The 23,242-nt window shown below is 34.8% G+C and overlaps 3 protein-coding genes across 8 annotated transcripts; 2 read left to right on the top strand and 1 right to left on the bottom strand.

The window, feature by feature from the left end:
- Positions 1-4,763: 4,763 nt before the first annotated feature.
- On the top strand, positions 4,764-7,879 carry LOC125187790 (uncharacterized protein At2g34160-like). Its single transcript, XM_048084428.1, has 5 exons — positions 4,764-5,049; positions 5,184-5,232; positions 6,906-6,968; positions 7,073-7,137; positions 7,580-7,879. Exons 1-5 carry the CDS (start codon positions 4,930-4,932, stop codon positions 7,670-7,672), a joined length of 390 nt encoding a protein of 129 aa, XP_047940385.1. The 5' UTR covers positions 4,764-4,929; the 3' UTR covers positions 7,673-7,879.
- Positions 7,880-9,537: 1,658 nt separating this feature from the next.
- Positions 9,538-10,996, bottom strand: LOC125187787 (probable sugar phosphate/phosphate translocator At5g25400). Its single transcript, XM_048084425.1, has one exon. The coding sequence runs from the start codon at positions 10,872-10,874 to the stop codon at positions 9,807-9,809; it is 1,068 nt and encodes a 355-aa protein (XP_047940382.1). The 5' UTR covers positions 10,875-10,996; the 3' UTR covers positions 9,538-9,806.
- A 7,663-nt stretch (positions 10,997-18,659) lies between these two features.
- On the top strand, positions 18,660-23,125 carry LOC125187785 (beta-glucuronosyltransferase GlcAT14B-like). 6 transcript variants are annotated; one of them, XM_048084420.1, is made up of 7 exons: positions 18,660-19,386; positions 19,685-19,760; positions 19,848-19,963; positions 20,672-20,743; positions 21,316-22,225; positions 22,584-22,641; positions 22,743-23,125. In XM_048084420.1, exons 1-5 carry the CDS (start codon positions 18,846-18,848, stop codon positions 21,804-21,806), a joined length of 1,296 nt encoding a protein of 431 aa, XP_047940377.1. In that variant the 5' UTR covers positions 18,660-18,845; the 3' UTR covers positions 21,807-22,225; positions 22,584-22,641; positions 22,743-23,125. The 6 variants fall into 6 exon arrangements, with proteins under 6 accessions (XP_047940377.1, XP_047940378.1, XP_047940379.1 ...); XM_048084421.1 differs by having other exon boundaries at positions 22,584-22,898; positions 23,013-23,125; XM_048084422.1 differs by having other exon boundaries at positions 21,316-22,236; positions 22,578-22,641; positions 22,837-23,125.
- Positions 23,126-23,242: the final 117 nt, after the last annotated feature.

The following is a 23,242-nucleotide window of genomic DNA, read 5'->3' as shown; positions in this document are numbered from 1 at the left end:
TAGTAAGAAGAAAAACGTATTCACAACCTAGATGGGCTTTGGCTACCTATTGGTACGGTTGCGGTGTTTGTGATAATTCTCTCTTACCTAAGACGAGATTAGTAACACCGGTGTGGTAAAGCACTGAAAGGATCTAATTCGAAATGTATTCTTTATTGCTATCTACTGAAAGAATATATTTCAGAAAGTTTAGTATTTTCTAGTCTATGATATTAATATCAATATTGTTTATTCAATCAAACGCCACTTTGACTTATCAATATGTGAGAGTTTGTACGTAACTCAAGTTCATGATATCTTGGGTGGTAGTAATTGAATAACATGAAGGTATTGGAATATTATTTCATAGAATTCGCGTGCCCAGTGTGGTATGATTAAATCCCTAAAAGGGTGATCCCCAATGAGGTGTTTGAAAGAGGAATTTATTATTCAGAAATCTGCGTAGTTGGAATTTATTCCACGAATAATAAATAAAGTTTCAAACTAGAAAAACTCTTTGGAGAATTAATTTAATTCTAGTCACATAGCAGACAAAAGAATTAAATTGACGGATCAAGATAATCTTAAACGCGGGAAATATTATAAAATAAAATGGACCCAAGTTATTTGTAATTTGGTGATTTAAGTGGGAGTGCAATATTATTCTTTAGTGGAACAAAATAATATTCCATTGATAATATATTAAATCATGGGTCATTTGATTTAATTAGTAATTTGTCTAATGGGTGAGCCCAACACTTAAGTCATTCCATGGATCCCCAACCTAGCCCAACAAGTCCATTATAAATAGTGATGAGATGTGGAAACCCTAGCACACCACATACAAGACAACACACTCCAAAACCCTAACCCTAGCCGCCTAAATCGGCGCCTCTCTCTCTCTCCTCTTGGTCTCGAATTTCGTGCCTAGCACGTGGGAGAATTAGGGTTTTGATTATTGTTCTTGATCTATCCTAATTCATAGGATTAGATCTAGACAATTTCGTGTTTGTATTGGTTTTCCCTAGATCTCTTCAAGACTATTATTGATTATTCAAGATCCGCCCACACGGATGAGTGGTCAAGGACAAGGGAATAGGTTGGAAGATTCACGGTCGATAAACCAAGGATCTCCGGGTGGTGCAGCTAGCAACTTCGATCCTATGATGGATTATGAGGTAACAATCGAATCTACATCCAATATGCATGATTATGTGTTTATTTGATGTTAAATCTATAGATCTATGTTTATTGCATGAAATTGGAGTCGAATGCATAATCACCTAAATAGATCCGTTAAGGACCTGTTTGTTTTCCGTGTCTTCCGCTGCGGTAGTCCCAACATCTTTAACATCAGATTTGTGTTTCATCAGGAAAGTCCAAACAAATCTAGAAGCATCATCAACTATGGTTAGAGAGTAGGGGAATCCTTGTGTAGTGCAGGGATTGAAAGGGCACCAGACATCATAGTGGATCAAATCAAAGGTTTGATCTGCTATAGACTCAGAACAAGTAAAAGATAAACGTTTTTGTTTGGCCATAGGACAAATATCACAAACAGACAGGTTTATTTGGTAAATGTAAAAGGTCTGAGATACATTTAAGTTTATTCATGGAGGGATGTCCCATTCTCATATTCCAAGTATCAACAGAAACAATGGAATTTACAGCAGAAATACATGCTGAAGGATTAAGAATAGTACCAGATTCAACATTGAGAATGTAAAGATTTCCAACACGTCTACCCTTCCCAATCAAAGTCCCTTGTGAAGTTTCCTGAATGGTGAGGGAATCATGAGTGAAATTTACAACACAAGATAATGAAGTAATCAGAGAACTAACATAGATCAGGTTAAAGGTGAATGAAGGAACACAAAGAACCGAGGATAGGATAATAGATGATGTGAGGTGAATAGTGCCTATGTGTGTTACTTTAGTTGTTTCACCATTAGGCAAATTCACAAAGGCATCATTCACAGGAGATGAGGAGTCAAAAAGAGACAAATTGCAGATGGTGTGTAGCACACCAATATCTATTATCCAGGAAGGAGGTGAGGTAATATTAGCTACAAAAGGAGTAAAGGAAACAGTACCAGTAAAGTGAGATTGCTGAGACTGCTGTGGAGTTGTAATCTGAGGTGATGAGGTAGAGGAATGTATAAGTGCGGCAGAGATGTTTTCTGGTGAGTGTGTAGAAGGAGATGATATGCCAAGCTAAGACTGCAGAAGTGCCATAAGCTGTTGGCATTGCTCCATGGTTGAATTCAGAGAATTTGCTGAAATTGTTGAAGAAGTATTTCCTGCAACATTAGAGGAACTTTTATCACCATAATCAGCAAGATTATCCTCTACTTTACTAAATTCACAGATTTTGGCTGCACAGAGTCCTTGTATGGAGGTTTCCCCCTTCCACGTCCAAAACTAGGTGGAAAACCATAGAACATAGCATCTATCAATTGTGTGATTATTTTTGCCACAATGTGTACACAACCTCCCCCTGCCAAAAGATGAAGAGGTAGCATTTGCAGCAAATAACTGCTCACTAGATGAGTGAGAAGGAGATCCAAAACCATGATCTATGTTTCTCTGCCTCTCTTCCTGCACAACAAGAGAAAAAGCTTTGGATAGAGATGACAATGGTATCATTGCCAGAATATTATATCTGACTTGAGAGAATGAAGGATTAAGGCCAATGAGGAAATGCATCGTGCAATCTTCCTCTTGTGAAGCTTGCCACCTCCGTGCGCTGTTGCATCGGCAAGTAGAGCAAGTGCACCAAGAGACCGGTTGAAAATGCTTGAACTCATCCCAAACAATTCTTAGATTCGTGAAATAAGTGCTAACATCACCTTGATTGAGACCCATTATTTTCTGTCGAAGCTGATATGAGCGTGACGAATCTGATTGAGCAAAGCGATCATGCAGATCTGACCAAATTTCATAAGCATTATCCAAATACATTACGCTTGAGCATATTTGTGGTGAGATCGAGATGCGAAGCCAAGATACAACCATACTGTTGCATCTAATCCATGCCGGATATAGGAGATGATCATCATTTGGACGGAACAGCTCACCATTGACGAATGACAACTTGTTTTTGGCCAAAAACGCAGTGGTGACCGATCTACTCCAAACAATGTAGTTTGAACCGGTGAGAACTTGAGATACGAGCTGCAAGCTCGGGCTATCACTTGGATGAAGGTAGTATGGACTTGAATGGTCCTCCAAATTCGCGTAGCGCCATTATTGTTAGCATTACCAGCGTTGCCGCGAGGAGCCATCACAGAATCGAACAGAGAAGATCAAAGGTGAAAACAGAAGCAAATTTTGTTCACTGGTACCATATAAAAGATATAAAATGAACATGAAGAAATAAAAACTCTCAACGTTGAGATAAAACTGGAGAAAAATATATCTCCTTCGTATATTCAAATAGAATAAATTACAAAGGAAAGCAAGGGACTTATTTATACTCCAAATACAACACGCAACACGCATGTGCTCGAGTGCATGGGGAGCATGGGTTTGATCACACACGATCAAAACCCTTATAACTGTCTATAACTACTAACTAACTTGCCAGCTCACTTCAGCATCTTCCTTCTTATTCATCACGCCTCATTTTCACTTGATTCTCATTTGCATTTATATTTCAATACTAAGCAATCCCTATCAGTGAGATTGACCAACCTAGTAAGGTGGCAAACTTGTGCATGAATTCTCACTAGCCGTCTAAATTTATGTCTCTTTGTAGGAGGGTTTCAACCTTTCTCTCTATTATGTAGACAACAATACTTATGTGCACAATTCCTATAATTCGTAAACGATTTAAACGGATAATTGATGAAAAGATTGTCAATTTCTTTTCTCTCACGGTCTTCCTCATTTGAACTAGAAAATATTGATAAACTCACTTTCTACACGTATGTGATAGTTGTTTTATAGTAATAATTTGTTTTTATTAAAATTCTAAATTTTTTTATCAATGCTCATACTTTAATCTAAGATTTATTATCTTGAACAATGTTTATACTTCCCTCCGTCCCATTAAATATGTAACATTTGCTTTTTGGCACGAGATTTTATGTAGTGTTATTTTGTGAGTTAATTAAGAGAGAGTAAAGTAAGAGAGAATAAAAAGTAGAGAGAATATTGTTTCCAATTTTAGAAACGTTTCATTTTTAATGGGACCAACCAAAAAGAAAAACGTTTTATTTCTAATGGGACAGAGAGAGTATTATTTAGGGATATTGGTCTCTAAAACCATGAACTTTGGTCAAATTTTGGTATTTTCCACAAACTTTTAAATTAGTCTAAAATATCACAAACTTTACATTTTGTTTGTTATTTTCTATGACAGGTCAATCACTATATTTAACAACTTCTGTGCATTTTTATCCTACTTGGGACCACTAAATCAACATGATTTTCTATATAGCTTTTTATCATATTTGTCACGAACTTAAAAAATAATCTAAAATATATCATAATCATTTCACGATTGCCCACGTATAATAAGATGTTTGCTAAAGGTATCTTATTTAGGCTATCATGGGAAATAACAAATAAAATGTAAAGTTTGTGATATTTTAGATCAATTTTAAAGTCTACGTGAAATACCAAAATTTGACTAAAGTTCATGACTTCAGACACCAATGTCCCTATTATTTATAAATATGCTAAATTAGTTAGATACAAAACTAAATTATTGTTATTTACATGTGATAGTCTAGTTCAAGTAAATTGAAAATAGAAATTAAAACCCTAGAGAGGGGTAAAATCGGATCGCATTACAATTCCAAGTCTATCCCAATTTTGCCAACTGCAACCGCTCCATATCTGTATCCATATTCAACCAAATCATACATCGAAATCTCGTTGATTTTGTTGCACGTCTCTAAGATCAATTCAATCAATCGTTGGATTACTTCTTAATTTTTGTAAAAAATGGAGGAAATTACAGAGGGAGTGAACAACATTGCCATCGCCGGAGATACTCAGAAGAAGAACCGAATCCAGGTGTCCAACACCAAAAAGCCGCTCTTCTTCTATGTCAATCTCGCTAAGGTGCGGATTGTTGGCTTTCTCATCTGTTTTGCACGAATTATTTGTTTAATTTGTTTCTGTGTGCTACGATTACGATACTGAAACTAATTTTGATTTCCTGGATCTGAAATTGAGAGGATTTGAATTGTGTGCAGAGGTACATGCAGCAACACAATGAAGTGGAGCTTTCCGCTCTTGGAATGGGTACTTTTCGCCTTATTTTTTTGCGTTATTTATACTATATGTCTATATTGTGTTTATTTTATATCTGCATCCTTTTTGTTTGAGTTCTTATCCGTGATTGAATCGAGAGATCATACTGGATGCACTAATATATTGTCAATGATATTGGATTAGATTTTTGTTTAGCTATTATTGATGTTAAGACTACTAGATTCTATGAATGTCTCTGGAAATACTGTTGACCTTCTGTATTATGGTACATAACTACATGCCCGATTCATTTCGGTCTGTCTCTTCGTTAATATTTTCCCTTATGTTTGTTTCAGTCTATTAGGAGGATCAATTATGCTATTGCTTGATTAAAACAACCTTAGCTCTAGGAGATGCGTACAATTTCTGGTTTGCCGCCTTGCACTGCTCTTTCTCTTTCATTTAGTACTGGTGTATGTATAATTGCATTTATTAAAAAAGAGAGGTACATTGGACATTCTAAGACATGCTTAGATGTTGCTAATATTAACTCTCTTGTGGTAATTTAAGTTGTCGAGGTCTATGTGTTTTCTAGTTTTCTAGTTTCAATACTGTCAGAAGACTTCATTTATAGAATCATAAATATTTTTTAGGGGTATTGGTTTTAAAATCATTCACAATTCAGACTATACCACAAAAGTTTTACAGCTAGCCACTTAGGGTCTAAGTACACTGAGAATTTTCTATTTGGGTAATCAGATTGGGAAAATTGCTCACTTTCAAAAGTTTATGGTTAAGACCAATATCCCTATTTTATTATTTTATACGAGTCCCTATCTTTATAAAGCATGGAGGAGGGATAGCTGGAAGCTGCTCATAATCACCATATCACTCAATTTATCTATGCATACTGAATCACTGATATAAGAAAAATAGGTGGTGCATAGTGTAAGGCAAAAAGGACAAACAAAAAAGTTTTCGCATGATGATTGTTTGCAATGCATTATATATGCTGTGATGCAAAGATGCACTACCAGTAGCAGAACCATTTCAGCAAACTTCCATTTATAACTAGCATCCTTGAACATTGCATCAAATTTTAAATGTTTTCTAATATTCACGCCAGAATTATCACCACTCTGAGCCTGAGATTCAATACTTTATTTAGCACGTACCCGTTCAATACTCTGGTTTAGCTTTCACTTTTATTTGTGTACATGCTAGATGATTTGGCTCTTCTATTTTACCTGAGGTGTTAGATCTGGGTTTATTTAGTTCCTCCACTTCTTATGACTTATGAGATCACCCCCGGTCCTCCATAGAACTGAGGAATTGTAGTCTGTTAGGATTAGGTATTTTTATCTCCTGAATCCATGATTATTGTTTATCTTGTCGTTGAGCCATGTACTGTGGCCCACTCACAATGCTATTGATAGTGAATTCTGAAAACATTTACTGAAGATTGCCAAGTATTTGCTTGTATATCATTTACTACTATTTTGAATCACAGTACTATAATAAAAGAATTGTGAGTTTCACTTACTTTATCACTGTGGCCCACTCACAATGCTATTGATAGTGAATTCTGAAAGCATTTACTGAAGATTGCCAAGTATTTGCTTGTATATCATTTACTATTTTGAATCACAGTAATATAATAAAAGAATTGTGAGTTTCACTTACTGTATCAATATTGCTAATTGGTCATTTCCATATATTTGCAGCCATTTCAACTGTTGTCAGTGTTGCTGAAATCCTGAAGAACAATGGATTTGCAGTAGAGAAGAGTGGGACTAAGCTTTAACTCTTTGTTTTACCATTTAGTGGCTCATTCTTAGATTTATAAGACCTTATCTAGGCATATTGACGTAAACGATTTGACACACTGCAGAGATTATGACTTCTACTGTTGAAATCAGAGACGAGTCTAGAGGACGACCCATCTCGAAAGCCAAAGTAAGTTTATAATCGTATACCTATTGTACAGTTTGCAGCTGAAATGAGATTAAAGGTTTCTATTATATGTTGGATGGTTAAAATCCAGTTAAACGGTCACTGTCTTGAAAAGAAAAATATTTTGTAGAGACAGAATCCTTCCTTCACCTTACTAATTCTGTTATCCCAATCCAATTAGATTTGGATTAAAAATTTTAATCTTACGAAATTCTTTAATTTGGCCAAATGATGGTTTATCTTACAAAAATTTATGTTAGAATAATTATAAGCTACCAATGAAATGTATTTCTATGTGCTCTTTTTTTTTCTCCCCCACCCTTTGGCTTTTTGGCTGTGACTGATGGATGGGCTACACATGCTGCTAAATAATTTTTGATGAAGTTTCTTAGTTTTGCTCTACTAATCGCTATACAATTTTCTTTGTTTATATTTTGATAATTAGATTGAGATAGTTCTGGGAAAGACAGAGAAATTTGATGAATTGATGGCAGCTGCTGCAGAGGAGAGAGCAGGAAACAGTGAAGAGCAAAGTTAGAAATGTGGTTGATTTATCATGGGGTTTTTGTTACTATGAAAACCTTAAATTTGAGCTGATGTTTGAACGCATTTTCCAAGTTAGAACTCCTAGTTGTAGTCAATCTAGGATTTTGAGTGCAGTCAATCTGGCAGCTGTGAAGATTCTGTGTTAGCAATTACTACAAAACATTCTCCTTCATTTCAAAATTCAGTTTTCTTGTCACAATCTTGACTCGTGTAATATGCTCACAAGCACATTCAAATTAGTACGTATCTATTAATCGATGACAAAATATGCTTACAAGCATATGCACTAGTTTGATATGTGAAAAGGATGTGTGACATAATTGACATCTTGATGTTTAATGTTTACTTCAAAACCCTCTTTATAAAACAAGGGTCGTGATGTATTATTCGAATTTTTTAGATTTATGATATATTTTTTATATGTTTCACAATTTTTATGTGGGATATTAATGCGAATCATAATTATGATATTCATGAATAGATTAAACTACCTTAATTAATTGATTAAATTATGAAATTTTATAATTTCTATAGTAATTTATTTTGCATCAGATGGATCAGTACATGTAACCAAATTTAACGTTGACACTTTATTAAGGGTGAGGATTAGATCCAGAATGAAGGAACCATCCGTCGAGGAAAGATTTGTTTCACGCTACGTTATTTCTATTTATATGTCTATCTAAATATCTACTAATGAATATGTTAATTTTAGATGAATAGTGTAATGGTGAAGGACCATGCATATAGAACACTTTCGTGGAGTGTTTAAAAGAAAATTTCGTTCTTTTGTTTTTTAAAATTATTTACTATACTGTACTCACTAAATTTTTGTTCGAAATTTGGATTTTAGTTTTGTCGTACCAAAACTCAACTTTTTATTACTTTGGTCAAGTTATCACCAAACTTTTAAGAAAAATTTATTGGTCAAGGTATCACCAAACTTTTTAATAAAAACTTATACGCGTCAAAATATGTGAGAACGATTGATAGTCCATGTCTCTAACAATATTTTCATTGGAAAGCTACTGATCTAGTATGAATTTATTTATTATAGCATAATGTATGAATTCTTAAACGCAAACGTACTACTTATGAAATGTCGTTATGGTTAAGTGGTAAACGTAATTACTACTTTCCCTGAAAGAATCAAACTCGTGAACAGAACTAAATTATTGAATGATTTCACGAGAGTTGCCGTTAGCTTATATATCCGTCACACTAAAAGCTTTCTTAATCTACTCTCTTAAATTCCATGGATTAAAAACTAGTACGAGCTTTATATGAAACTATTAAAGTACAATATTAAACACTTGAGTTATTTTACAAGAGAGTTGGTTTTAGTCTATATACTCCTAGTAGTATTAGTTATTACACACAATAATATCATTCTCCTCCTAGCGGATGCTAACATTTCCTTTGCCTTCCAACGCCATTAATACGTGAATTTATTATCCTACTAAAAAGATGGTACTAGTATTATTCTGATATAAATGTTTGCTCAAACTAAAATACTCCACAAAGCGAAGAACACGCCGCAATAGTTGATACAATTCAATTGAATAAGTCTGCCTTCAAACAGTAAATAATATGAGCCCAAAATCTTTCATAAAACATGTATTTGTATGTAAACGGAAATGATTAGATATCTGAGCTACTCAGAAAAGGCCACTCGTTCAAGTAACACAACCAAGCCAAAATAGTTAAGCTTATGACCCTAAGATACAGAAGTTATCTATCCTACTAAACATGCAATACAAGTTGAGGATTATCAAGCCTCACCTTACCTTATTAGACACCCAATTCAACCTGAACTACTCATCCAGATTCAATCACAAAATCCAGAAATAAACAGAATTGAGATGAAATAAGTTTAAAATTGATGATAGTGTAAAGTCAATCTCAAGTCACAGATAGCCCATCAGACATGAGCAAAAACAAGAGATGACAAACAGTATATGTTTAAAAATGGGAACAATACATATAAGAAGAAGAAGGTGGATGTAAAGTAACAGAACCTAATCAACCATGGCTCCATCCATACTCATCAAGATCAAATCAACATCCTTGCTTTTACTCTAAACTCATCCTGCAAAAAAGATCACCTCATTTATCAAAAACCCCAATCAATTCTGCGACTCATTCTTCCTTCCAATACCAACACCAACACCCTTGGTTTCCCCATCCCTCTCCTCCAACAGCCTCCCGGCCTCCTCGTCCGCCTGCTGCGTCGTCTTCTGCGCCTCCTTCACCTTCATAGCCTTGAGCTTAGCGTGATTGTAATACCCCACGCCTAAAAAGGCCAATCCATAGCCAAACAAGTTGATCGGAGTGACAGTGTCCTTGATCACCGACCACGAAAACGCAATCAAAAGCCAATCCTTCACCACACCAGCCACATTCATCGTCAGAGCAGAGGTTTTCCCCACAAGCAAAAACACCGCCAGATTTAGGGCAAACGCACACAGCGAATTGCTACCGAAAATCACATAATCGAAATGGAAACTCGAATTCTCCTTCAAAATCGGGAACTCAACGAAGATCCACGGGATGAAAAGGAAGGCCAGGCAGCAGGGGGCGACGTAGTAGAGAGAGGTGATCGGATTGAGCGTGATCCCCTTGGAGGTGAGCAGGATCTGAATCATGACCAAACGCGTCGCCTCGAACACGACCGCCCCCAATTGGAGAAGAACGCCCCAGGAATCGAATTTGGCCTCACCGTAGGCGGCGATCCCGACGCCGATGGAGATGGAGATCATGTTGGTCATGGTCTCGGAATTGTAGGCGTCCTTTTTGAGGAGGACGCCGATGGTGTAGACGGCGACGGGCATGAGAGCCTTGAGCATCTGGATGAAGGAGACGGAGAGGAAAATGTAGGCGGAATTGGAGAGCCAGAGGGAGAGGGAGTAGAGGAGGCCGATGGGGAGGACGGATTTGAGGTAGAGATCCCAGGACATGGAGACGGGGTCGACGGCCTTGAAGACGCGGACGAGGAGGAAGGCGAGGGAGGAGCAGAAGGCCATGTGGATCATGGTGAGGGAGATGGGGTAGGGCCAATTGTACAACTTCCGATCCAGGATGTACTTGTTGTAGATGATGACCATGAAGGAGAGGAAGATCCAGATGGCCACGTAGGTGTAGGAGAGGATGATCTTCTTCAGAACGCCCTCGCTCAGATTGCCGCCTTTCCCCATTTCTCTCTGATTCAATTCAGCTGTGTGTGTGTGTGTGTGTGGAGATGATGAAGATTGAAGAAGAAGAAGAAGAGGAGGAGATGTGCTGTGATTGGTAATTTGGTATTTGTATTTTGGTGGATGGAATTTGTGTCAGGGAAATTGGGAATTAAATATAAAAAATTGATATCCCTAATAGGTTACAGATCTCTATGCAAACGTTGTCACATGTTTTTGATGTACAAGTGTAACACATCTACCAAATGCAATTTTGAAAATTTCTTATTTAGGTCGATTTTTTTACTAAATTTTGTTATACCCCTCGCCCCACGTTTAAGTAACTTCGACTAGTCTTATTCCCATATAAATGGTCATTAGTTTGAGTTTTATTCCTATGTGGCTTAATTGTGATTTCTAAGTGTCTTTATGATGTTAAGAAAACATAAGTGACAACATGAATGGTAGTAGTATAACTTAATTTGTGGTTTTATTTAAGATAAAATGTGGTAAAGCTCAATGTTCGAGTCAAAATGCTAGGTGAACAATAGACAAATATAAAAAGGGGTAATTGCTTTTAAAATCACCAACTTTCCATGAATTCCGGTTTTTCCCACGAACTTTAAAAAGTTCGTGTAATGTCACGAACTTTATTGTCGGTTGCTATTTTCCCATGCCAGGTTTTCCGGTCTGATTCAAACTGTTCGTTTCCTATTAAGACAATGTCCAAATTCTTTTATCTTACTATCGTTATCTTTGTCTTTGAAATAGCTTCGTGTCGGTACCTTGTACGCCTCAATCGGAACTCGGATCAAGAAGTTATGGCCATTATGATAGTACAAGGTCGCACAAAGGTCGCAGCCTTCATCAAATGGCCATAACTTCTTCATCCGAGTTCCGATTGAGGCGTACAAAGTACCCACGCGAAGCTATTTCAAAGACGAAAATAACGATAGTAAGATAAAAGAATTTGGACATTGTCTTAATAGGAAACGAACAGTATGAATCAGATCGGAAAACCTGACATGGGAAAATAGCAACTGACAATAAAGTTCATGACATTACACGAACTTTTTAAAGTTCGTGGAAAAAACCGGAATTCATGGAAAGTTGGTGACTTTAAAAGCAGTTACCCCAATATAAAATAAAAACTGAGCAAAAACAACTCATAGAACCACACATTTTGGAAGTACCACTAAGCACAACAAGACAACGAGAAAAAACATACAGAGGACCTCAAGTAGCTGTAGCGAAAAGATAAAATCCTATAAACACTCTCTATTTTAAACGATTCACTTTCTTTCTTGGGCTTATGTCAATAAACACTATTCTTTTTTAAAAATGAATCCATCCTATAAAAATAGGTTAATTGGAGCTACACTAGTTTTATGTCTTAATTGATATTTTGATAAAGTAAAATTGTGATTCATGAGTTTCTCAGTTAAAAATTAGAAATTTGTTCTTATTAGTTATAATCTCTCATTCTTTTCAGGTAAAAGGATATGAACCTGATCAATGTTAGTAGTGGAGTAGTGATTGTATTTATATTCACATTTTTGTTCTCTCATTCCCGGGTTGTAGCAATTATTTAAAATTATAAATATAATACTACTAATTATTTGCACCTCTCCTCGAGAATTTAAGACCAATAACTCATTATTCCAATTGTTTTTAACGGATTTTAATTAATGATATATGGACCATATCTTTATTAAAATAGTTCTTTCCGAATAGTCTATTCAACTCCATCCGACTAACGACACGGTTTTCGTGAATCCAAATTCATATAAAATCACTCTAAGTTAATTAGACCACCTTCAACCATACACCAAATTCCATTTTTGGTGTAAAAATATGCTCCAATCACACTCCATACTCATACCCATTTTTGGGTTTTTTAATCAAACAACACCAAATTTGAAGTGAACACCAAAATTGAGTATCTACTGCAAAAAAAATTTAAATATTGCATAATAGTCCTTATTATTATTTTGATAGTTGAATCAACCGGCGGCCAATTTGTATACTGTCAATTTATGTACTAGTACAGTAGTACTTGATAATTGATTCAAACTATCAGCCACATAATTTAGACACAATTTGTTCATGGAATTTACATATATTTTTCTAATCAAAATAATTAAATAGAAATTAGCAAGCTGACTATATTATAATAAATTATGTTTTTTTACAAATAATAACTAAATAGGAATGAATATTGCAGAAAAAATCTTGTTATTATTTCAAGAGTATATGACCTGATATGACACAATAAGAAATAAAAGTGCTTATCTGGAACTTCAAAATGCGCTAGTTGATCATTTGTGGGAACAATACACAAATTTCGAGTCTTGAATTTTAGCTATTTTTTATGTTTATCGTGATATGTTTTATGTAATTGCGATATATTTAAATGAGTTTCAATTTATATTTTGAATTTTATTATTGCAAGTTTAGTGTATTTAATTTTAAAAGTAGTGTAATTTTTTAATATAAAATATATTTAATACATAAATATATTAATAAAAAAAATTTGTATAATTATTTAAGTTACATAAATTATTGATAAAATATTATGGGATTAATATGTAATTTAAGTAAATATGTAGGTATAATTGAAAAGGTATAAAAAGAATATAAATATGGAATATTCTTTTGGGTTTGAGTTTGGAGTAAATGATTGGAGTAAAACTACTTTTTGGTGTGACCCAAACTCAAAAATGGGTTTGAGTTTGGTGTAAATAGTTGGAGATGGCCTTAAAGTAACCACCCAAATTAATACGTTAGAAAGAAGTTAGCATTTTTCTCAAATTCTTCCTACCCAAATGGAAAATTCATAACACAAACACTTAGAACAAATTAATTCTTTCATAGTAAAAACAAAATAGGCAAACCAAATCAAGTAAAAAAAGGAAGACAAATTAAATATATACATCTATGATTTATTCAGGAATGATATGCAACCGACCTTCATAGTACCATTATTTTAATTTTTATTATGATTTCAATATATCAAATCTTATAAATGGCATAAGGTTAACGTTCCTTTTCTTCTTTTAACTTGAAATAAATGAATCAAAATAATAAATCAAACTTTAATTAATATTCTCTCCTTCCATAAAATAGACATTTTGAGATTATATAAATTTGAATGCACAGTTAGTAAAGTAGGGTTTAGGATTACCAAAAAACAAAAATAGATTATTTTTATGAGATATACCAAAATGGAAAGAATGTGCATTTTTATAGGACAAAGGAGTTATATTTTATAAAATGGACCAATCAATAATCATTTTTGATATATTAAAGGTTTAACTATTCAATTTTTGATCACTCCGACTACTGTTCTGTGTGCTCGGAAAGTGCTCGAAAATTGTTGAAAGTGCTTGGAAATTTTTTAGTACGTTTGGTGCTCATAAATGTTTGTTTGGTAAATTTTTTCTTTATTCAAGTATAATTATTACACCTACAGCATGTTTCCCCTTTAAACAACACATTAAGAAACAGTCCTTCAAAGCTCAACTAAAAAAACTTGGTGTTTCTGAAAGTAACAAATTTAGAACTGAAAAAAGTGTTAAGATAGTCTTAAATCTTAACCAGTACCTTAATTTTTAGGATAATTATTTGATTTTATCTCGTTATTTTATTGTTTTAACCAAAATTGTCCAACCTTTTGATAATTTTTGTTGGTGGAGGCTGAAGGTGATGTTGCCGATGATTTTTAGGATTTGCCACCAAATCTGTTGTTGCTCAAGTATATAACAAAGTGATTTTGTTGTTTTTAAATGCTTTGAATTGCGTTATCTACATGGTTCATTACATTACATTGACAAACTTCCTATTTCATTGTCATCGCAAACCTACATAAATTTACGTTCGCGTTACAATCAAAATTTTTAAGCAAAAGACTAAAATGTTGAATAGTTTTATACAATTATTATAAGGTTTAGACATTATTATTATACATTAATATACTAAGGTGTCGTTCGGTTGTCATGACTAATAATCATGAGACTATCCATCTAGGATTAAGTTGTGGGATTATTTTAGTTGGAGGGGAAGACTATGACTAATTATCATGAGACTATCCATCTAGGATTAAGTTGTGGGATTCAATCAATTAAACATAATACATATTTAATCATGGGATTTAATCTTGACAACTGAACACCCCCTAGATCAATGACGGACCCAGGTGGGGTCGGGTGGGGTCGGCCGACCCCACCATCCGTCCATGAATACCGCCGGAATCTACCATTACCCAACCCTCCGACCTTCAAAATCCCTACCTCCGACCCCACGACATCGTCTCCACAGCATCGAAAAGAACTGAAATTAGAGAACAAAGAAGGAAAGGGAAATACAGAAGCAAAGAAAGAGGAGAGATGGAGAATTATTCAGTACAGAAGTTTGGGGAAGAAGATGAATAGCGGGAAGAAAGAATGAGATTTGGTTCAATATTCATTTATTGAGATTTAGTATACTACGTATTTTGAGATTTGGGCTAAATGAGTTGGGTATTTGGGCTTATTAAATGCGTTTTTTTAAATATTTTAATTCATTATTATTCTCCATTTTTTTTGGAAATCATCATAATTCGTATTCTATTCTTTGTGTGTGATTGCATCACAGTTTTATAAGTTTCTTCTTATTTTGGTAGTTACCAGTAGTATAATTTCAGTAGATACAAAACAATTTACTAAATTTGCTTATCATAATTTATTAGTAGTACCTTTTAAAAATTTTTAAATATAATTGCATGATAATATTGGTAAATCACATAACATATCAGAAATTAAAAAATATAAATACTTTGAAATATAACTATCCAAGAACACATCAAATATTTAAATTGTACTATAATACTATGTGATGTGTTCATTATAGATGTGGATATTAGTAGAAATCAACAATTTGCATAACAAAATATAATGTTACTTACACTATAATTCTTTCTAAAATATATAAAATATTAGTATTATTTAGAAAAAAAGTTTTAAAATCTTTTATACTCCCTCCGTCCACGAATAAATGTCCCGTTCACTTTTTTGCACTTGTTTTGTAAAAATGATAATAAATAGTTAAAGTGGAAAAATGATAAAGTAAGAGAGAGAATAATGTAGACAGGTGCGAAAAGTGAACGGGACATTTATTCGTGGATTCGTGGATGGAGGGAGTAAGTATTAACTTCAACCGAGTCCGACCCCACGGGTTTTATATCCTGGGTCCGTCATTGCCCTAGATGAAATCAACTATATACTCAAAATTATTTTCCAAAGTGTACTTGCATTATTTTAAAGTCGAATTAGTGCGCTACATTAGTCATTACTCATTTGTTGAATTATGTCTCACTCTAACGAACTATAAAAACAAAAACAAAATCAAATTGGGGCCTATGTATATTGCACATCATATATTATTCGGGTCATGAATAGAGTATTACAAAATCGATTTATGTGTGTAGGGATCAGATTAGGTACGGATTCACTATTTACCAAGACCTCTTTGTTCTTTATTAGGAGAGTTCAGTCAAACTCTAATCACGCGACTGATTTTGTTGAGTTATCAAGATTACAACCAAATAACTATCAACTATTACAACTATAGTCAATATGCTAGTCTAGGGTTCTTGATGTATCAACAAAGTCTCCTAAGAACTTGCACACTGAACACACAAGTCAGTAACACGAAACAAGATCCTCTCGGATCTATGAAGATAAGAGCATGTTAAACCAAAGAACAAGAGAGAGCATAATAGATCAAAAGATGGCTCAGGAATCCGCCAATAACCAGATCTATTCAACTAGAAACCAGTCCAATGGAGCACCGTTGAATCTGACTAGAGATCAACCTCTCACCACAGAAAACAACACCCCACAACTCAACCACACAGGATCTGGAAGCACCGAACACAAACTCACACAAGAAACCTCTCACATTAAACCCTAGTTCTTCACAACACTCAGCAACCGAAGCAGTTGCCTTCACCACCACTCACACTCGTCCAATCACTGAAGAAATCGTGAGAGATTACCCAAGAATGGTGGAAGATCCATCGGAGAAGAAAGGGAAAAGAGAGAGAGAGATTTAGGTATGCAGAGAGAAGAAAGAGAGAGAGTTTGATAGAATGAGAGACTCAAGAGTCTCTCCACTCACATAACTAACACACTCCACAATCCAATGGCTCAGGGCCATGATCCGGGTGAGAGTCCACGTGGCAGCATCTGGATCTGGAGCAAGAGGTAAGTCATTTGAGTTCAGCCCAAATCAGTAACACATGGGCCAAATAAATAACCAGCCCAAATAGATCCGTCAAATATTAAATATTTGGAAAACTCAATAAATAATGTATTAGCCATTTAAAAATAGATCATTTTCTTAGAAATCATTTTGAACTGTTGAATAAAATATTAATCACCTTTTAGCGTTTTTAGGGATAAACTTTTAGAGGGTAATTATAGTCAATATATGGTAAATAAAAAATAAATAAGGATGGCAAGGTCGACTACGTCTGCGGGCTAGGGCGACATTAGTTATAATAGGTGCCGGAGTTAGAGGCGCAGCGGCGGTGGCTGCTGGCGGCGCAGAGCAATTCGGCGGTGATGGAGGACTTTCTTAATCAGCTTTCATTTTCATTTGCATCTTTTCGGAAGATGGAATAATGAATCAAAATAATTGGCCCATCTTTACTACTTTCATGATAAAAGAAACAAATTTAAAGCTACAGTCACAGCCCAAAGTGTGGACCTCCTAGTTATCGACTTTTATTAACCTATATTGCTTGGGAATAAGTAGTAGTACTAGTAGTACTATTTTTATTGATTTCATCAATTTAATAGCATTTCAATGGAGAGCACATTTCATTGCCGATTGTAATCTATTCATTCCTTTCATAAAAAATAGTCTTATTTTACATTTTTAAATATATATAAAAAATAATTCTATTTATAAAAATAAAAAATTTCTGTATTTACTTACTCATTTTTTCTTCTTTTCAGTTACTTTAATTACTTTTTCTCCTTTCTCTCTTATTCTACTAACTTTTATTAAAATTTATGTCATTCACAAATAAAAATATATTTTTGGACAGAGGGAGAGTATTAATTATCTTTGTTGATGCATTATTCAATAATTTAGTAAATTAAAAATTATTGTTCGAATTATTATAATGTAAATTAAACATGAATAAAGACCAATAACAAAAATATTGAGATTTGAATAATCAAACTTAATCAAATGTGGTTTATTTTTTAATTACAGTAATTTTCTTTTATTTCAACTCAAGTTCCATTTTTGTAAAACTAAAATTACATAGATCATGTTGCTTTTTATAAATAAAACAAAATGGGTATAAGTATTATATTTAAAATCTTAATTTAATTTTATATAATTTCATTATATTTTTTAAAATAATATGTACTCCGTATATATTGATTATGTTTGACCACTTTTTTTTTTTAAACAGAGATCTCACAATATTTTAATTAAAATAAATATTTTAATAATGCATTGCATGACTGTGACATTAGTTATACTATTTTGTTAATTGTAAGTAATGATGTTTAACTAATAGACCAATTCAATGTTAAAATATTTATTTATTTTGTTAAAAATATGTGTAATTTTATTATGTTGTATTGTTGCGGATGGGTTGTAGAAATATGAATTTCAATTTTTGAAATTTGGCCATTAAAATCGGGCGGTTCATAGGTTTTGAATCTGAAGTGAACCGGAAATGGTTTCAAATTACAATCGCCACTTTGTCAGCAACCAGCTTCCCCACCACCTGTTCGACATAATTACTTAGTGGGAATTCACCGACAAAAAAACAGAGCATCCCAAGAATCTTTAATAGATGGCGCTTCATTAACAAAAGTACCTTTTTACATTCCCATCCACACCACTCCCAACACCAACAAAATCGTCTCGAATCACCCAAAACAAATACGAGCTCCCAATGAACAAATTCATTTGCCAGAAACATTGGATCTCTATATGGAAATCAGCAAGCCTATGCACCAGAGAAAATGGCTGCTGCCCATGTCCTTCTCTCTCCTCACCTCCTCTCTCCTCATCATTCTAACCCTCTTCACCGCAGTCCCCTTTCGCCATACGCCCCGAATCAAACCACAAGTTCCCGTCTTTGTTGAATCCAAGCTGCAAGCAGAGCCTCCGAATCCCAGTTCAAGAATCCCTAGGTTGGCCTATTTGATCTCTGGCTCGCGTGGGGATTGTGGGACTTTGAAGAGGACTTTGAGAGCTCTGTATCATCCATTGAACCAGTATGTTGTGCACTTGGACCTTGAAGCCAAGGCCGAGGAGAGGATTGAGCTGGTGGAATACGTCAAGAATGAAGCTTTGTTTGAGAAAGTTGGGAATGTGAGGGTTGTGGTCAAGTCTAATCTGGTCACCTATAGAGGTCCTACTATGGTTAGTAATACCCTTCATGCTGCAGCAATCTTGTTGAAGGAAGCTGGAGACTGGGACTGGTTCATCAATTTGAGTGCATCTGATTACCCTTTGGTCACACAAGATGGTTAGTTTTTTCTTGATGCTTTGATGCTATGTTTGGTTAACATGGAATAAATTTTCCCCTAATATCGAGTAGTATGTTCTAGTTAAGTTTTACATCCTTTATTCTTGGATTTATATATTGATGCAGTTATGCATAAAGATAAGTTGTGTAGCTAGATGGTTAAATTTTGTTTTTAGTGTTTTTCTGATTGATTTTTTTTCTTGAATCTTATTGGACCAACTTCATTTAGCGGCTTAGCCATATTCACTGATACAAATGCTTAGTGCTAATGGTTGAGATGTCTTACTTTGTTGAACAGATATGCTCCATACTTTATCAGCTGTGCCAAGGGACCTAAACTTTATTGAGCATACTAGTGACATTGGTTGGAAGGAGTAAGATTATATTGTAGATTAATTACCTGTGTATTTTTCAATACAAAATTTGATGTAGTTTGATTTTTGATGTTATTGGTTTTGTAGATACCAGAGAGCCAAGCCTGTTATAATTGATCCCGGGCTTTATAGCGTACAAAAGTCCGACCTTTATTGGATCACTGAGAAGCGCAAAGTTCCTAATGCATTCAAGCTTTTCACAGGTTAGAACGATGCATATTCTGCTGGAAGTATCTGTCTTTGATTCTTCGTTTCTTCATTATGCTTTGATACCTGCTCTATTATTTCCTGATAAGTTCTATTCATGGTTCTGATTCTTATTGCAAAAAACTGATGTTATGCTGTTCTGACTTTGATCACTGGATCTTTTGCTTTTTTATAGTATTAAATATTTCTTCGCATATATTGACTGCTTAAAGTTCTCGTTGTCCGTACAAACGAACAGAACTTATCGAAGAATTTAAATTCAGTGTATACATTTTTATACGGGATTTTGTCATAATCCCACGACATCCATATTGATGAATTCTATACCACCACAAAGACTTTTCTTTTATACCTTCCCACAACCCTTGTCTGTGGTCTTTATCATTGCGTGGTTTACATGAATGGCTTAGTCATGTGGTTGATAATTGTCTCACAAATGAGCTGTGAGAACGTTTGGAGCTCCTATTCTTTTTTTAGTTAGTACATATTTTGATATATGTATTGGTAGGGGAAGGGCCTCATCTTATAGCAATAACATTGACCCTAATGATGTCAATGACTCAGCAACATGTCATTTCCTGCCTTTTATTTCTAAACAAGATATCAATGGTCTCACCTTCAACTGCTTTGTTATATCATTCTTACTTCAAATTTCAAACTTTTTACCATTGTAAGTGGTATTGTGTTTGGAACCTGCTCCACAGTGATCTCAAGAGTTTTTCCATACTTGGTTGGGCATGTCCGGGCTCTATGCTCAAGCTCTCTCTCTCATGAAGGTTGATATCATTAGCGTGGATTTAAACTCATCATCTTAGCGCAATCCCCAACTCTGCTTAAGTAGGGATATTGGACAAGCAAAACTTGTTCATTAGTGAGTTTGCATCCAACACTTTTGATTTGTCAAAGATGACCTCCAACACATTCCAGATAGTATACTTTTCAAACTCTTGGACTAATTATTTTGCTTGCAATACCCGAACACCAAATTTCGATTAATCCTTTAACAATTCAAGCATTTTTTTAATTAAAATGCAGTTTCATGTTGGTTTTCTTTTAGCTAAGCAGTAACTATCATAAAATAGTATACTTCAAGTAGGACTTATGTTGAAAAGATAAATCTACTTTCTGAAAGAGAATAGGAACTAGTATTAAGTTTTTTAAGATTCATGGGCATCTCTGAAAATTCAACAAAAATCTCTATGAAAGTAGCATGATAATTGCCTAAAACACCCATCACCATAGTCTCTCTGATCCATTATTATGATCGCTGTTTTTTTGCTGATTTTAGCTACTATAAAATATTTTTTATGGGCTTCCTTGTAGTAATCCGGCTGCATATTTCATTCAGGTTCAGCTTGGATGATGCTTTCTCGTTCCTTCATGGAGTTCTGTTTATTGGGGTGGGACAACCTGCCCAGAATCGTACTTATGTATTACGCAAACTTTCTTTCATCACCAGAAGGGTACTTTCACACCGTTATTTGCAATGCTGAAGAGTTCCGTAACACTACTGTGAACCATGACCTCCATTTCATATCATGGGACAACCCTCCGAAGCAGCACCCACATTTCTTGACAGTTGATGACTATCAGAGAATGGTTGACAGCAATACTCCCTTTGCCAGGAAATTCCAAAGGGATGAAGCCATTTTGGATAAGATTGATTCTGACCTCTTAGGCCGTAGCACTGATGGCTTTGTACCAGGAAGTTGGTACAGTGGAGAGGAGTCAAATGCAAATGTTACCGAGCTTAGACCTGGTCCTGGTGCTGAAAGACTCAAAACTCTGATCGATGGATTGATATTGGATAAGGATTTCCATGCAAAACACTGCATCTAGCTTTTGGCAATTGATTCCCTACTGAAAAACTTAGTATTATGGGACGGGAGCCTGTTTACACAATAGTAGGAGGAACATAGTGCGACTTTCTCTAATATGCATCTCGGTACTCTTTACTTGAAGTACCATGTAGGTTTCAGAGCTTGTAGGTCAAAACTAGAGTTACTTATATCTGACCGAATTGGTCTGTGGAAAAGGCAGTCTAAAGCTGGATTTTGAAATATATGCATACATATTGAGTTTTTGGTTCAAGAAGCATGATTTCATATTCTTAGATCTCTGTTGTATGCCATGGTTCTTTCTTTCTATTCATGCCTTTTGTCACCAGTTGTCTAATCTATGCTCCCAACTCCAACATCTGGCGTTTGTTGGGAGACTGCAATTTCAGAGAAATGGAGAAATCTATGGCGGCCAGAAAAGTAAGTTTCGGGTATATCCTACCTCCATCATCATGTCTTTGTTTTTTTTTTCATAGGGGATTCTTCTAAAGACTCTAAACATTCGTATAAGAAAAGAAAAGAAGAAAAGAAAAGAAGCTGTTTATTACTATTATTATAAAAATTTCTTCAATACATTTTTGCTAAACATTTCCTGAATGAATGCTGTGTGTGTCGTCTCATATCACAGTGTCTTAATGTGTTTCATGTAGAAGACACGGGCCAGGAACGATATCATGCTCTATACCATATGCATTACTACAATTTGCAGTGACTTGTTTTCCAGTTATGGCTGATGTTAACTGTACTGATTCTATCGATATTCCATGACAAGGTACAGACTTGCTACAGTTGAGATTAATGGCGATATGCGTTGCTGATGTCCCCACTGCGTGCCGGTAAGACACCTTGCTTATTTGAACTCCAGTTTTCTTTACAAAATGATCAATGAGATGCAATCAATCATCATTCAGTTAAGTCGATAATTTCGAATATGTAGTGTAGAAATTTTTTACCAGCTCTGGGCATGCACCACTGACATCGCAGTAGTTTTGGTCTATGATTATCGGGTTCTTCACATTGTTGAATGTTAGTCTTTCAAATGCGACGTCCTTGAGATATCCTCTCCCCACCTTAGCAGCATAACCAAGCACAGGTTAGTACTGAAATATTTAGAGTTGATTTTAAGTAAAATGGTGGAAAATTTGGAGGTTATTTCGGACAGACCTGCCATGTTTTTATTCGAGCCCCGTTTGTGGTGTCATTGAAGATGCAGTTAGTTACATTGATGTTCTCTACTTGCACGAGGTTTCCACTTCTTCCCAAACTTCCAATGCTGTTCAGTTAAGAATAAATCAATAAGAATCTTGATCTTTTTTTTAAGATTCTGAGTTTGGATAATGTGTGTTCCAATTTGGTGTTTTATGCAATTAAAAACATGTATGAAATATAATACTAATGTGATTTTTTGGGAATAGAGAAAAAGAAATGACCTGATTC

This window comes from Salvia hispanica, chromosome 5 (assembly GCF_023119035.1).
Source record: "Salvia hispanica cultivar TCC Black 2014 chromosome 5, UniMelb_Shisp_WGS_1.0, whole genome shotgun sequence".
Classification (NCBI taxonomy): domain Eukaryota; kingdom Viridiplantae; phylum Streptophyta; class Magnoliopsida; order Lamiales; family Lamiaceae; genus Salvia; species Salvia hispanica.
The sequence above is the reverse complement of the archived record's forward strand: the minus strand, read 5'-3'. Positions and strand labels throughout refer to the sequence as shown.